Source organism: Salmo trutta, chromosome 33 (genome assembly GCF_901001165.1).
Source record: "Salmo trutta chromosome 33, fSalTru1.1, whole genome shotgun sequence".
In the NCBI taxonomy this organism is placed as follows: domain Eukaryota; kingdom Metazoa; phylum Chordata; class Actinopteri; order Salmoniformes; family Salmonidae; genus Salmo; species Salmo trutta.
Window position 1 is genome coordinate 8,682,507 of NC_042989.1, and position 16,974 is coordinate 8,699,480.

The 16,974-nt window shown below is 43.4% G+C and overlaps 1 protein-coding gene across 2 annotated transcripts in view; it reads left to right on the forward strand.

The window, feature by feature from the left end:
- mgaa (MAX dimerization protein MGA a) overlaps window positions 1-16,974 on the forward strand; it is a 40,969-nt gene that overhangs the window by 10,539 nt on the left and 13,456 nt on the right. For both annotated transcript variants that reach the window (XM_029729692.1, XM_029729691.1), the window contains exons 4-13: window positions 660-747; window positions 826-930; window positions 1,140-1,265; window positions 1,411-1,524; window positions 3,080-3,828; window positions 4,038-4,314; window positions 4,542-4,693; window positions 4,804-4,918; window positions 5,090-5,652; window positions 7,803-8,109. In XM_029729692.1, coding sequence (XP_029585552.1) covers window positions 660-747; window positions 826-930; window positions 1,140-1,265; window positions 1,411-1,524; window positions 3,080-3,828; window positions 4,038-4,314; window positions 4,542-4,693; window positions 4,804-4,918; window positions 5,090-5,652; window positions 7,803-8,109 — 2,596 coding nt within the window. The remainder of the gene's footprint in view (window positions 1-659; window positions 748-825; window positions 931-1,139; window positions 1,266-1,410; window positions 1,525-3,079; window positions 3,829-4,037; window positions 4,315-4,541; window positions 4,694-4,803; window positions 4,919-5,089; window positions 5,653-7,802; window positions 8,110-16,974) is intronic.

Here is a 16,974-nt window from a genome sequence, read left to right on the forward strand (position 1 = left end):
CACAAGAGAAGATGCACAACGCTCAATGCACACTGTCACTAACTGTTGACCCTTTGCTACTCCAAACCTGTTATGTGAAAGGTGTTATGAATGCCTTATGTATACCCCCTTCAAGTAAAGTGTTACCGTTATGTCATGTTGTGCCACCTGTGTTTCCTCGGTTCTTGTTTAAGAGGCAAGTAGGTCTTTAACAAGGAAATCCTTGCTTTGGTTATATTTGTTATAAAGTGAATAAAGGTACGTTTTATTTGTTTTCAGCAGTCCACACTTGATCAACAGTCCACACTTTATAAAAAAAAAAATGCAATACAGTACAATATAATACAGCATACAATTGAATACAGCATATTATAAGCTGTACAGTAAGACATAAGGGCTTATACATGCTCATAACAAGTAACAAAGCATTCACTATATCCATTGGTTTTAAGTAAAGTGTCACATGTTTAAGTATTTGCGCACACTGTATATAGATTTTTCTATTGTGTTATTGACTACGTTTGTCTATCCCATGTGTAACTCTGTGTTTTTGTCACACTGCTTTGCTTTATCTTGTCCAGGTCGCAGTTGTAAATGAGAACTTGATCTCAACTGGCCTACCTGGTTAAATAAAGGTGAATTAAAATTACGTAAAAAAAGTTCATTGTTCTAAATTACAGGAAGCACTTGAAGTCCACCTAGGAGAGCCTGCATTTCGTGAGACGACAACCGCACAACCTGAGAGAACCCCCGAGGCGAAAGAGAATGGTACAGAAAACAACAATTTGATCCATCATGTTCCCAAGCTGCTGTAGGGTGACATCTAATAAACGATGTATCTTTCAGGATCTGAAAGCACAGAGGAAAGAATAGCTGCTTTCGAGAAGGTTCTTTTGGACGATCTGAGGGTTATGAAGCATCGGCAGGTCATTCATCCTGTGCTGCAAGAAGGTAACACCAAAATAAATGGCAGTGAATGACAGAGTATTTACTATTTATTTTCGACAACTTACTTGCACACTGGCATGGGTGATGTCCCACTTTGCTTTTCATGACAGTGTTCCCGTCATCTTTAATCCTACTCATGATGGTAGAATGCTTTTTTGTGATGCATAGTCTACGCTTGAAGATCGCTTATCTGTCATCTGTCTTCCTTGAAGTTGGACTGAAGATGAGTTTACTGGATCCCACTCTGGTCATCGACCTGCAGTACTTAGGTGTCCATCTACCTCTACCGCCACCCATGCTATGTCCAGGACCAAGCACTGCAGGATTGTCATCTCCAAGTTAGTAGTCGTTTGTTATTAGAGTTTCTGTTTTGGCCAAATGGTTGAGAGTATTTGTTCAGTAACTCGTGTAGGCTTTTATGAGGAGAAGTTAATACATATTAAAAGGAGACATTGTTAATTGTTTTACCTTTTTTTTCTTCAGGTGGTTCAGTTCCCTTTGTTTCCAGGACGGGCAAGACAACAGACTTCACCCAAATCAAAGGCTGGAGAGATAAGATTGTCCCTTCAGACTCCGCAGCATCCTCCAAGCCTGACGGTAGTATTTACATAAGAATCCTTATTTTCTGATTTGGTTAGCTACTCTTTTGTCGGAAATATTGCATGGTGCTTTAATGGTGACAAAACAAGAAGAGGGGATACAGTTGAGACTGTTTATTCTTGACGTTTTAGCTCTGAGCGGAGAATGTGAGCGGAGTTGAGCGGCTCCATGTCCTTTCTTACCGCTCTGCTAAAAACCGCTCCACACTCTCCGAAAAAAACAGTTTAACCAAGACCCATATATTTTTTGTGACAACATGGAACTACCAATTGGTTTTTAACTATTGAAACCAAACTATATGGATTTGAATGAAAAGTATTTGAATAAACATGAAAAGGTGAATGTAAGAAGCTAACATTATTTTCAAATAGGCTACATGTCATATTAAACAGCATGTAAACACTCTAAATCGGTCGGGAGCCAGACAGGGACCCTAAGAAGGAATGTAAATGAATTATTAAGGCTATGTTATTACAATTATTTCAAGACTATAACCTACAAAGAAATACATTGTGAAGCATTTGCGAGTGTGACACAATAGGCTGGTATGGACATAAAGTGCTCAGCATTTAAACAACATTTTGTTGTATTAAATCATTATAGTCTATAAATTGCGCATATAGACTGTGACTTACTTAGAATTAAATACAAATTAAAATGAAAAGTGACGTATTAGTGCCTTTTGAATTCATTTTTAGAAACATGAGTTTGGCCAGTCTGTGGGTTCAGGCTCATGTGATGGTGCCTGGAGAGCCGGCCAGCAGCAGAGAATATCCTCTCAGCACTGGCAGAGCCACTGGGGATGCTAAACACCCTTTTGGCCATTCTTGCCTGGCTGGGCAGAGATGCGGAGTTTTATTTAACATTTTTCTATAGGTATGCCTAAAGGTTTTTAGGCAAAATAACCCAATCAAAACGGAAAGCTCCTTGAACGTGGAAACATGCCAGACCTGTTGGGCCAAAATCAATTATTGCCTATTGTATAGATAATAAAACCAAAATGAATGAAACGTTTAAGAGATCTGATTTTAGTTTATAATGACTTTGCTACAATGACACACTTAGTTATCTACCCACCTCGTTCCTTTCTTTTAGCATGTGCACGTAGTAAGTACACCATCATACTTTTGGGATAAGTGTCTTTTCAGATTCCACAATAATTCTTTATATGTGGATGTTTGATGTAGCCAGCGTGTAACAACTATCATATTCCGCGCGTAGAACAATGGCATCCGGTCTGTAACCTAACGGTTTAGCAGGTGGCATTTTATCAGTTTCTTTGTGAAAATATTTAACTCCATGATGGTAGCTAAAGCAAGGGGCTTTTAGCCGCACACAAGTAGCCTACAAATGCATGCTGGGGCGGGCATGCTCGAGCTTGTGAAGTGAGCGCCACTCGAGTGAAATTGGAATGGGCGAGAAGGCTGACGCTCCAGTCAAATTGGGCACGCTCCGTTTCTCGCTTCATTCACGTACTCTGGCTCTGATGTCTTGAGAAAGGCCTTAAATTAACCAGTGTCTGCAATATCCCATCTTCTTGTTTTTACTATAGTATGTAGCCCAATAGGCTTTAAAGATGGCCCGAGTTCAGATGTGGTCCCGAAGAACCTGTCGGCCTTCTGCAGTGACATGTTGGATGAGTATCTGGCTAGCGAAGGCAAACTCATCGACGAGCGGGCTGCCAGTTTCACCCAGACCACCGTCGTCACCCCTGTGACCTACCAGCTGCCCACCAAGAGCACCAGCTACGTCCGAACCCTGGACAGTGTGCTGAAGAAACAGGCACCGGCACCTTCTACCACCTTTGTCCCCCCATCCCAAAAAAACAGACTGCCCCTCGCATCCAAAGGACCTAAAAAATCGGAAAAATCGGAAAAAAGGCAACAAAAACAACGCTCAAAGCAGAGCAGAACTAAACCAACTTCTGCACCAACACCATTACAAATTGCGCCACCGCCATTGATCGATCACGCTACCCCGGCCATCACCCACGACGACACAATTAAAACTGTGAAAAGGACTAAGAGGAAGCCGAGGGTCAAGACTCCTCCACCAGCCCAAGACTCTGTTGTGTCGAGGCCAGAGGTAGAAGAGCCACCTCCCCCTGACCTGGCTCCTGTGGAGGGCGACTCAGATCCAGAGTCTGCTGCTGCTGAGACCAGGGTCGTTGTTCCTGGGTTGACCAAGGCCTTTCTCAGACAGAGGGATCTGGAGGACGGGGTTATCTGGGAGGGCAAGCATCGGACCTGTATCACAGAGGACAGGGCAACGGTCGCCCTCACCTCGCTCTTCACTTCAACGGTAAGATCAGTTACACCCATACACCATTACATCTGCTCTTTGACTGATTTGTTGGGGTTTGACATGATGGAGCATATACATTTTGGGGTACATTAATAGCTTCAATCTTATTTTTGTGAGTGTTTTAAACCAGCTCTACAATGGTATCCCTGAGAAATGAGCCATACTAGCACTAATTGTCTGCATTTACTTTCCTCTTTTCTCTTCAGGGCTTTGTTTGTGAGAATCCTACAGCTCCCATTAAGATTGTAAAGCGCAGTGCTCCTCCCTGCCTCAATGCATTCTGCCGGCTGGGCTGTGTGTGTGCCAGCCTGGCACAGGACCGTCGTATTACCCACTGTGGAAAGATTGAGTGTATATTTGGCTGCAGCTGCCTCAGGCAGAAAGTGGTTGTGCTCAAAAACTTAAAAGGGACAGATTCCAGTGCGTCAGAAGAGGGCCCGTCCAGGAAGAGCAAGAAGAGAAAGCGGATGAGGATGGCATATAGTGAGTGTCCTCCTAGTTTAAAAAACGACCGAATTATGAAGCTCTATGACTGGTTCAAATAAATAAAGTAAAAAAAATAGTTTCCATACAAAAACAACTTTTCTATACTACCTTAGATGAAAAACTTTGATGCATATGCCGCAAAGTGTGTCCATCCTAATGTTGCAGTTAAATGACATATTTTGTATTAATTTCTGCTCATTTACCGGAATCTTCTCTAACTTCAGCTCTGAGAGAGGCGGAGACAGTATCAGAACCAGCTCGGCGTGTGAAAACGTTGTGGAAGCAGACTGATGGAGAGATGGACCCGGAGCCCCTCCTCGCCCCAACACCAGTCTGTCTTCCATGGCTTCCATTACAGGAAGAGTCTTCAGCAGTGGTGCGTTGTAGAAGGGTGTCTATCTATCCATAAGTGTTAGATATACCACTGTAAAAGTGTTATGTATATTTTTACCCCCCTGCCTTTTCTAAAGGTGTATTTTTTTGCAGGTGAGAGCGGAGGAAGGGACCATGACATGTGCCAGAGTGCGTGCGTTTAAAAGCAAGAGCACAAACCGACCTGAGGACATTGACAACCACTGCAAACCAATAGACTCCGCACCAGGTAAGTTCAATGAATCAAATTTGTCGTCATTTTCTTAAGTCGCAGACAGATGTTTGGAATTATCAGTCAATAATCAGTCAATAAACCACATCAATAATTAGTTGCATCCAACAATCATAGCCTGCCCTGAAATGCATTTCTAATGGCTGTTGACTTTGTCTATTGATGTAGTGAGCCCTTCCAGGAAGTCAGAGAAGTCGTCCTCCCACGGTCCCCAGTACACGGAGCCCTCCAAGCGTCTGGAGATCATGTCTGAGTGTAAGTGGAGGAGCCTGGCGGACAGGAACTTGGTGCTGAGGATTGTTTGTGAGCACATGGCCCAGGACCACCTCACCAACCCCTTCTGGGTCAAAGGTTACCTCATCAAACCCATGTCTCAGACCCTGAGGAACGACGGCGAGAGCTGCTCTGTCCACTACAAGGTACATATCTCTCAGGTCTCGCGACCGGACGGAGTGGAGGAGGCGAACAGTGAGGCGGAATGGATGAGAGAAGAAGATGAAGAAACGATGGAGGAAGAGGAGGGGGAGATGGAGGAGCTGAGAGGGGAAGATAAGGAGGTGGAAGAAGGACAAAGTGTGGAGGAGAAGCAAAGAGAGCAAGTGAACAAGGCTGTGGGGAAGAAAAAGGGGCTGAAATGGAAGGGCCTGCCTTTCTTAATAGGAATTTCTCCTGCTGGCCTCCTTACTGCCAACCTAAAGCAGACAGAAATCTCAGACAAGGAACTGGTCACGGTAAGCATTATAAACACCTAGAGTTCCCCCCAAAACACGTCTGATGATCAGTTCATTTTCCTACTTTATTGATGAGGAACGGCACCCTATTCCCTGTAGTGCACTTCCCTATCTAGTGCATAGGGTGCTGGTCAGAATTAGTGCACTACAGTGCCTTCAAAAAGTATTCCTACCCCTTGACTTATTCCCAATTTTGTTGTGTTATAGCCTGAATTCAAAATGGATTAAATATATATTTTTCCCTCCCGTCTACACACAATCCCCCATAATTAAAAAGTGAAAAAATGTTTTTAGAAATTGTAGCAAATTTATTGAAAATAAAATACATATCGCATTTACGTAAGTATTCACACCCCTGAGTCAATTTGTAGAAGCACCTTTGTCAGCGATTACAGCTGTGAGTCTTTCTGGATAAGTATAATAGCTTTCTACACCTGGATTGTTCAATATTTGCCCATTTATTCTTTTCAAATTTCTTCAAGCTCTGTCAAATGGGTTGTTGATGATTGCTAGACAACCATTTCCAGGTCTTTCGATATATTTTCAATTAGATTTAAGGCAAAACTGTAAGTCGGCCACTCAGGAACATTCACTGTCTTCTTGGTAAGCAACTGGCCATGTGTTTTAGGTTATTGTCTTGCTGAGAGGTGAATTAATCTCCCAGTGTCTGGTGGAAAGCACACAGAACCAGGTTTTCCTCTAGGATTTTGCCTGGGCTTAGCACCATTTCGTTTCTTTTTTATCCTGAAAAACTCACCAAGTCCTTAACGATTACAGGCATACCCATAACATGATGCAGACACCACTATGCTTGAAAATATGGAGAGTGGCACTCAGTAACGTGTTGTATGTTTGGCAAATCCTATAACACTTTGCATTCAGGACAAAAAGTTAATTGTTCAGCCGCAGTATTACTTTAGTGCCTTGTTGCTAACAGGATGCATGTTTTGGAATATATTTTTTTGGTCTGTATAGGCTTCCTTCTTTTCACTCTGTCAATTAGGTTAGTATTCACTACCATTCAACTCTAACTGTTTTAAAGTCACCATTGGCCCCCATCTACCAATAGGTGCCCTTCTTCGGGAAGCATTGGAAAACCTTCCTGGTCTTTGTGGTTAAATCTGTGTTTGAAATCCACTGCTTGACTGAGGGACCTTACAGATCATTTTATTTCAGCTTTTCATTATTTATTATACTGAACAAAAATATAAACGCAACATGAAATAAATTCATTAGGCCCTAATCTATGGATTTCACATGACTGGGGAAATGGGTTGGCCTGGGAGGGCATAGGCCCACCCACTTGGGAGCCAGGTTCACCCACTGGGAGGCCAGGCCCAGCCAATCAGAATGAGTTTTTCCCCACAAAATGGCTTTATTACAGACAGAAATACTTCTCCGCATTCCCGTCCTCAGACGATCCCGCAGGTGAAGAAGCCGGATGTGGAGGTCCTGGGCTGACGTCGTTACACGTGGTCTGCAGTTGTGAGGCCGGTTGGATGTATTGCCAAATTCTCTAAAGTGATGGTAGAGAAATTAACATTCAATTCTCTGGCACCAGCTCTGTTGGACATTCATGCAGTCAGCATACCAATTGCATGCTCCCATCAAAACTTGAGACATCTTTGGCATTGTGTTGTGACAAAACTGCACATTTTAGAGTGGTCTTTTATTGTCCCCAGCACAAGGTGCATCTCTGTAATGATCATGCTGTTTAAGCAGCTTCTTGATATGCCACACCTGTCAGGTGGATGGATTATTTTGGAAAAGGAGAAATGCTCACTAACAGGGATGTAAAAGAAATTTGTGCACAAAATTTGAGCAGATTTTATGCATGTGGAACATTTCTGGGATCTTTTATTTCAGCTCATGGAACATGGCACCAACACTTTACATGTTTGGTTTTATATTTCTCCCACACTTTGACATAATGGGTTATTTGTGTGTAGGCCAGTAAAAAAAAAATCTACATTTAATCAATTTTAAATTCAGGCTGTAACACAACAAAATGTGTAAAAAGTCAAAGGGTGTGAATACTTTCTGAAGGCACTGTAGGGAATAGGCTGCCATTTGGGACGCACACAATATCTAGCTCGGAGGAGAATACACATGGTCCATTGGTACTCACACTTTCCCCTATGTATCTGTAGGTGAATGGCAGGTCCTACCCCCATGCCAAGCTACAACTGGGCATGATGGGAGCCATGCACCCAGCCAACCGACTTGCTGCTTACCTCACAGGCAAGTTACGGAGGCCTACTGGTCCAGAGCCGTCTATGGCGTCCTCCGTCTCATCACAACACCCCCCCTCAGAAACCCCTGAAGATGCAAGGTCCTCCACGGGACAACCGGCCCAGTTCACAGCCACTCCTACCACCAGTCTTACCATGGTTACCACCACCACCACCACCAGTGTTCCCTCTGTCGCTTCAGTTGCTGCAGGCCCCAAGTCCATTGGTGAGAACTACTTTTTGTTGTTAATCGTACCTGGAATAATAGTGCTATTTAAGCATTAACCTGTTATGGCTTGAATCCCGTTAGCGGGATCGATATGACAACAGCCAGTGAAAGTGCACGGCGGCAAATTCAAAACAACAAAGATCTCATAATTAACATTTCTCAAACATATACAAGTATTATACACCATTTTAAAGATAAGATTCTCCTTAATCTAACCACAGTGTCCGATTTCAAAAAGGCTTTACGGCGAAAGCAAAACATTAGATTATGTTAGGACAGCACCAAAACAAGAAAAATCACACAGCCATTTTCCAAGCAAGCAGAGGCATCACAAAAACCAGAAAGTCAGCTAAAATCAATTACTAACCTTTGATGATCTTCATCAGATGACACTCCAAGGACTCAATGTTACAAAATCCATGTATGTTTTGTTCGATAAAGTTCATATTTATATCCATAAACCCCATTTTACCTTGGTGCGTGATGTTCAGAAAATTTATTCCCACCAAAACCCCTGGTGAATGAGCACATCAATTTACAAAAATACTCATCATAAACGTTGATTAAATTTACAACAGTTATTGAAAGAATTATAGATATACTACTCCTTAATGTTACCGCTGTGTCAGATTTTAAAATAGCTTTTTGGCGAAAGCACATTTTGTCAATATTCTGAGTACAGAGCTCAACCATCAAAGCAAGCTATACAGATACCAGCAAAGTTCTGGAGTCAACAAAACTCAAAATTAGTATTATAAATATTCCCTTACCTTTGCTGATCTTGGTCGGAATGCACTACCAGGACTCCTACTTCCACAAGAAATGTTATTTTTGTTCGAAATACTCCATATTTATGTCCAAATACCTCCGTTTTGTTCGTGCGTTCAGATCACTATCCAAAGGCATAACGCGTGAGCGTAAAATAAGAGACAAAAAGTCAAATAGTTCCATTACCGTTCGTAGAAACATGTCAAACGATGTTTACAATCAATCCTTAGGGTCTTTTTAAAATAAAACGTAGATAATATTCCAACCGGACAATGGCGTATTCATTACAGAAGAAAAAGAATGAGCGGCGTGCCAGCGTGAACGTGCAGTAAACAACTCACTGCTCCCAGGCAGTCCACTGATAGACTGAGCTCCTATTCTCTGCCCAGTAACAGGAGACGCATGAAACACGTTTCTAAAGGCTGTTGACAGCCAATGGAAGCCTTAGGAAGTGCAAAATGACCCCACAGACACTGTAGTTTGAACAGGGATTAGATAGAACTACAAATCACTTCCTGGTTGGATTTTTTTCTCAGGTTTTTGCCTGCCATATGAGTTCTGTTATACTCACAGACATCATTCAAACAGTTTTAGAAACTTCAGAGTGTTTTCTATCCAAATCTACTAATAATATGCATATCTTAGTTTCTGGGAGTGAGCAGGAGGCAGATTACTCTGGGCACGTCAGTCATCCAAGCGACTCAATACTGCCACCATCCATAAGAAGTTAAGGTCCAAAGAGGTGTGATATAATTAAGCAATAAGGCCCGAGGGGGTGTGGTATATGGCCAATATACCACCGCTAAGGGTTGTTCTTATGCATGACTGGCACCCACATAGATATCATCCTAACAAACTTACCCTCTAAATACACCTCTGCTGTTTTCAACCAAGATCTCAGCGATCACTGCCTCATTGCCTGCATCCGTAATGGGTCAGCGGTCAAACGACCTCCACTCATCACTGTCAAACGCTCCCTGAAACATTTCAGCGAGCAAGCCTTTCTAATCGACCTGGCCCTGGTATCCTGGAAGGATATTGACCTCATCCCGTCAGTAGAGGATGCCTGGTTATTTTTTTTAAATGTCTTCCTCACCATCTTAAATAAGCATGCCCCATTCAAGAAATTTAGAACCAGGAACAGATATAGCCCTTGGTTCTCCCCAGACCTGACTGCCCTTAACCAACATAAAAACATCCTGTGGCGTTCTGCATTAGCATCGAACAGCCCCCGTGATATGCAACTTTTCAGGGACGTTAGAAACCAATATACACAGGCAGTTAGAAAAGGCAGTTAGAAAAATGTCTGCTTTTTCAAGCAGAAATTTTCTTCCTGCAACACAAATTCAAAAAGGTTCTGGGACATTGTATAGTCCATGGAGAATAAGAACACCTCCTCCCAACTGCCCACTGCACTGAGGATAGGAAACTCTGTCACCACCGATAAACCCACTATAATTGAGAATTTCAATAAGCATTTTTCTACGGCTGGCCATGCTTTCCACCTGGCTACCCCTACTGCAGTCAACAGCACTGCACCCCCCACAGCTACTCGCCCAAATCAAAATCAAATCAAATTTATTTATATAGCCCTTCGTATATCAGCTGAAATCTCAAAGTGCTGTACAGAAACCCAGCCTAAAACCCCAAACAGCAAGCAATGCATGTGAAAGAGGCACGGTGGCTAGGAAAAACTCCCTAGGAAAAACTCCCTAGAAAGGCCAAAAACCTAGGAAGAAACCTAGAGAGGAACCAGGCTATGAGGGGTGGCCAGTCCTCTTCTGGCTGTGCCGGGTGGATATTGTAACAGAACATGGTCAAGATGTTAAAATGTTCATAAATGACCAGCATGGTCAAATAATAATAATCATTGTAGTTGTCGAGGGTGCAACAAGCACGTCCGGTGAACAGGTCAGGGTTCCGTAGCCGCAGGCAGAACAGTTGAAACTGGAGCAGCAGCATGGCCAGGTGGACTGGGGACAGCAAGGAGTCATCATGCCAGGTAGTCCCGAGGCATGGTCCTAGGGCTCAGGTCCTCCGAGAGAAAGAAAGAAAGAGAGAGAGAGAATTAGAGAGAGCATATTTAAATTCACACAGGACACCGGATAAGACAAGAGAATACTCCAGATGAAACAGACTGACCCTAGCCCCCCGGCACATAAACTACTGCAGCATTAATACTGGAGGCTGAGACAGGAGGGATCAGAAGACACTGTGGCCCCATCCGATGATACCCCCGGACAGGGCCAAACAGGCAGGATATAACCCCACCTACTTTGCCAAAGCACAGCCCCCACACCACTAGAGGGATGTCTACAACCACCAACTTACCGTCCGAAGACAAGGCCGAGTATAGCCCACAAAAATCTCCGCCATGGCACAACCCAAGGGGGGGGCGCCAACCCAGACAGGAAGACCACGTCAGTGACTCAACCCACTCAAGTGACGCACCCCTCCCATGGACGGCATGGAAGAACACCAGTAAGTCAGTGACTCAGCCCCTGTAATAGGGTTAGAGGCAGAGAATCCCAGTGGAAAAAGGGGAACCGGCAAGGCAGAGACAGCAAGGGCGGTTCGTTGCTCCAGCCTTTCCGTTCACCTTCACACTACTGGGCCAGACTACACTTAATCATAGGACCTACTGAAGAGATAAGTCTTCAGTAAAGACTTAAAGGTTGAGACTGAGTCTGCGTCTCTCACATGGGTAGGCAGACCATTCCATAAAAATGGAGCTCTATAGGAGAAAGCCCTACCTCCAGCCGTTTGCTTAGAAATTCTAGGGACAATTAGGAGGCCTGCGTCTTGTGACCGTAGCGTACGTGTAGGTATGTACGGCAGGACCAAATCGGAAAGATAGGTAGGAGCAAGCCCATGTAATGCTTTGAAGGTTAGCAGTAAAACCTTGAAATCAGCCCTTGCCTTAACAGGAAGCCAGTGTAGGGAGGCTAGCACTGGAGTAATATGATCAAATTTTTTGGTTCTAGTCAGGATTCTAGCAGCCGTATTTAGCACTAACTGAAGTTTGTTTAGTGCTTTATCCGGGTAGCCGGAAAGTAGAGCATTGCAGTAGTCCAGCCTAGAAGTAACAAAAGCATGGATTAATTTTTCTGTGTCATTTTTGGACAGAAAGTTTCTGATTTTTGCAATGTTACGTAGATGGAAAAAAGCTGTCCTTGAAACAGTCTTGATATGTTCTTCAAAAGAGAGATCACGGTCCAGAGTAACACCGAGGTCCTTCACAGTTTTATTTGAGACGACTGTACAACCATCCAGATTAATTGTCAGATTGAACAGAAGATCTCTTTGTTTCTTGGGACCTAGAACAAGCATCTCTGTTTTGTCCGAGTTTAAAAGTAGAAAGTTTGCAGCCATCCACTTCCTTATGTCTGAAACACAGGCTTCTAGCGAGGGCAATTTTGGAGCTTCACCATGTTTCATTGAAATGTACAGCTGTGTGTCGTCCGCATAGCAGTGAAATTTAACATTATGTTTTCGAATGACATCCCCAAGAGGTAAAATATATAGTGAAAACAATAGTGGTCCTAAAACGGAACCTTGAGGAACACCGAAATTTACAATTGATTTGTCAGGACAAACCATTCACAGAGACAAACTGATATCTTTCCGACAGATAAGATCTAAACCAGGCCAGAACTTGTCCATGTAGACCAATTTGGGTTTCCAATCTCTCCAAAAGAATGTGGTGATCGATGGTATCAAAAGCGGCACTAAGATCTAGGAGCACGAGGACAGATGCAGAGCCTCGGTCTGACGCCATTAAAAGGTCATTTACCACCTTCACAAGTGCAGTCTCAGTGCTATGATGGGGTCTAAAACCAGACTGAAGCGTTTCGTATACGTTGTTTGTCTTCAGAAAGGCAGTGAGTTGCTGTGCAACAGCTTTTTCAAAATTTTTTGAGAGGAATGGAAGATTCGATATAGGCCGATTAGTTTTTTTATAATTTCTGGGTCAAGATTCGACTTTTTCAAGAGAGGCTTTATTACTGCCACTTTTAGTGAGCTTGGTACACATCCGGTGGATAGAGAGCAATTTATTATGTTCAACATAGGAGGGCCAAGCACAGGAAGCAGCTCTTTCAGTAGTTTAGTTGGAATAGGGTCCAGTATGCAGCTTGAGGGTTTGGAGGCCATGATTATTTTCATCATTGTGTCAAGAGATATAGTACTAAAACACTTTAGTATCTCCCTTGAGCCAAGGTCCTGGCAGAGTTGTGCAGACTCAGGACAATGGAGCTTTGGAGGAATACCCAGATTTAAAGAGGAGTCCGTAATTTGCTTTCTAATGATCATGATCTTTTCCTCAAAGAAGTTCATAAATGTATTACTGCTGAAGTGAAAGCCATCCTCCATTTGCGAATGCTGCTTTTTAGTTAGCTTTGCGACAGTATCAAAAATAAATTTCGGATTGTTCTTATTTTCCTCAATTAAGTTGGAAAAATAGGATGATCGAGCAGCAGTGAGGGCTCTTCGATACTGCACGGTACTGTCTTTCCAAGCTAGTCGGAAGACTTCCAGTTTGGTGTGGCGCCATTTCCGTTCCAATTTTCTGGAAGCTTGCTTCAGAGCTCGTGTATTTTCTGTATACCAGGGAGCTAGTTTCTTATGACAGATGTTTTTAATTTTTATGGGTGCAACTGCATCTAGGGTATTGCGCAAGGTTAAATTGAGTTCCTCGGTTAGGTGGTTAACTGATTTTTGTCCTCTGACGTCCTTGGGTAGGCAGAGGGAGTCTGGAAGGGCATCAAGGAATCTTTGGGTTGTCTGAGAATTTATAGCACGACTTTTAATGCTCCTTGGTTGGGGTCTGAGCAGATTATTTGTTGCAATTGTAAACACAATAAAATGGTGGTCCGATAATCCAGGATTATGAGGAAAAACATTAAGATCCACAACATTTATTCCATGGGACAAAACTAGGTCCAGAGTATGACTGTGGCAGTGAGTAGGTCCAGAGACATGTTGGACAAAACCCACTGAGTCGATGATGGCTCCGAAAGCCTTTTGGAGTGGGTCTGTGGACTTTTCCATGTGAATGTTAAAGTCACCAAAAATTTGAATATTATCTGCTATGACTACAAGATCCAATAGGAATTCAGGGAACTCAGTGAGGAACACTGCATATGGCCCAGGAGGCCTGTAAACAGTAGCTATAAAAAGTGAGTGAGTAGGCTGCATAGATTTCATGACTAGAAGCTCAAAAGACGAAAACGTCATTTTTTTTTTTTTTGTGAATTGAAATTTGCTATCGTAGATGTTAGCAACACCTCCGCCTTTGCCCGATGCACAGGGGGTATGGTCACTAGTGTAACCAGGGGGTGAGGCCTCATTTAACACAGTAAATTCATCAGGCTTAAGCCATGTTTCAGTCAGGCCAATCACATCAAGATTATGATCAGTGATTAGTTCATTGACTATAACTGCCTTGGAAGTGAGGGATCTAACATTAAGTAACCCAATTTTGAGATGTGAAGTATCACAATCTCTTTCAATAATGGCAGGAATGGAGGAGGTCTTTATACTAGTGAGATTACTAAAGCGAACATCGCCATTTTTAATTTTGCCCAACCTAGATCGAGGCACAGACACGGTCTCAATGGGGAAAGCTGAGCTGACTACGCTGACTGTGCTAATGGCAGACTCCACTAAGCTGGCAGGCTGGCTAACATCCTGCTGCCTGGCCTGCACCCTATCTCATTCTGGAGCTAGAGGAGTTAGAGCCCTGTCTATGTTCGTAGATAAGAACATAGACAGCCTGCCCCATTTCTCCTTCTCCCAAATCCATTCAGCTGATGTTCTGAAAGAGCTGCAAAATCTGGACCCCTACAAATCAGCCGGGCTAGACAATCTGGACCCTTTCTTTCTAAAATGATCTGCCAAAATTATTGCAACCCTTATTACTAGCCTGTTCAACCTCTCTTTCGTGTCGTCTGAGATTCCCATAGATTGGAAAGCAGCTGCTGTCATCCCCCTCTTCAAAGGAGGGGACACTCTTGACCCAAATTGCTACAGACCTATATCCATCCTACCCTGCCTTTCTAAGGTCTTCGAAAGCCAAGTCAACAAACAGATTACCGACCATTTCGAATCCCACCGCACCTTCTCCGCTATGCAATCTGGTTTCAGAGCTGGTCATGGGTGCACCTCAGCCACGCTCAAGGTACTAAACGATATCGTTACCGCCATCGATAAGAAACAATACTGTGCTGCCGTATTCATTGACCTGGCCAAAGCTTTTGACTCTGTCAATCACCACATTCTCATCGGCAGACTCAATAGCCTTGGTTTCTCAAATGATTGCATCGCCTGGTTCACCAACTACATCTCTGATAGAGTTCAGTCTGTCAAATCGGAGGGCCTGTTATCCGGACCTCTGGCAGTCTCTATGGGGGTGCCACAGGGTTCAATTCTTGGGCCAACTCTTTTCTCTGTATACATCAATGATGTCGGTCTTGCTGCTGGTGAGTCTCTGATCCACCTCTACGCAGACGACACCATTCTGTATACTTCTGGCCCTTTTTTGGACACTGTGTTAACAACCCTCCAGACGAGCTTCAATGCCATACAACTCTCCTTCCGTGGCCTTCAACTGCTCCTAAATACAAGTAAAACTAAGTGCATGCTCTTCAACCGATCGCTGCCTGCACCTGCCCGCCTGTCCAGCATCACTACTCTGGACGGTTCTGACTTAGAATATGTGGACAACTACAAATACCTAGGTGTCTGGTTAGACTGTAAACTCTCCTTCCAGACTCACATCAAACATCTCCAATCCAAAGTTAAATCTAGAATTGGCTTCCTATTTCGCAACAAAGCATCCTTCACTCATGCTGCCAAACATACCCTTGTAAAACTGACCATCCTACCGATCCTCGACTTCGGCGATGTCATTTACAAAATAGCCTCCAATATCCTACTCAACAAACTGGATGCAGTCTATCACAGTGCCATCCGTTTTGTCACCAAAGCCCCATATACTACCCACCACTGCGACCTGTACGCTCTCGTTGGCTGGCCTTCGCTTCATAATCGTCGCCAAACCCACTGGCTTCAGGTCATCTACAAGACCCTGCTAGGTAAAGTCCCCCCTTATCTCCGCTCACTGGTCACCATAGCAGCACCCACCTGTAGCACGCGCTCTAGCAGGTATATCTCTCTGGTCACCCCCAAAGCCAATTCCTCCTTCGGCCACCTCTCCTTCCAGTTCTCTGCTGCCAATGACTGGAACGAACTACAAAAATCTCTGAAGCTGGAAACACTTATCTCCCTCGCTAGCTTTAAGCACCAGCTGTCAGAGCAGCTCACAGATCACTGCACCTGTACATAGCCCATCTATAATTTTGCCCAAACAACTACCTCTTCCCCTACTGTATTTATTTATTTTATTTTGCTCCTTTGCACCCCATTATTTATTTCTACTTTGCACTTTCCTCTACTACAAATCTACCATTCCAGTGTTTTACTTGCTATATTGTATTTACTTTGCCACCATGGCCTTTTTTTGCCTTTACCTCCCTTATCTCACCTCATTTGCTCACATTGTATATAGACTTATTTTTCTACTGTATTATTGACTGTATGTTTGTTTTTCTCCATGTGTAACTCTGTGTTGTTGTATGTTGTCGAACTGCTTTGCTTTATCTTGGCCAGGTCGCAATTGTAAATGAGAACTTGTTCTCAACTTGCCTACCTGGTTAAATAAAGGTGAAATAAAAATAAATAAAATAAAAATGACGCAATGCAGAGTGCCTGGACACAGCCCTTGGCCGTGGTATATTGGCATTATACCACATACCCCCGAGGTGCCTTATTGCAATTATAAACAGGTTACCAATCTAATTTGTGCAGTAAAAATAAATATTTTGTCATACCCGTGGTATACGGCTGAAAGCCATGGTATATCAGACTGTATACCACGGGTATGACAAAACATTTATTTTTACTGCTCTAATTACGAGCAGGTGTCCATATATTTTGAGGTGTATATTGGCCATATACCTGACCTCCTCAGGCCTTATTGCTTAGATATACCACTGCTAAGGGCTGTTCTTAGGCACGACACAAAGCAGTGGATTA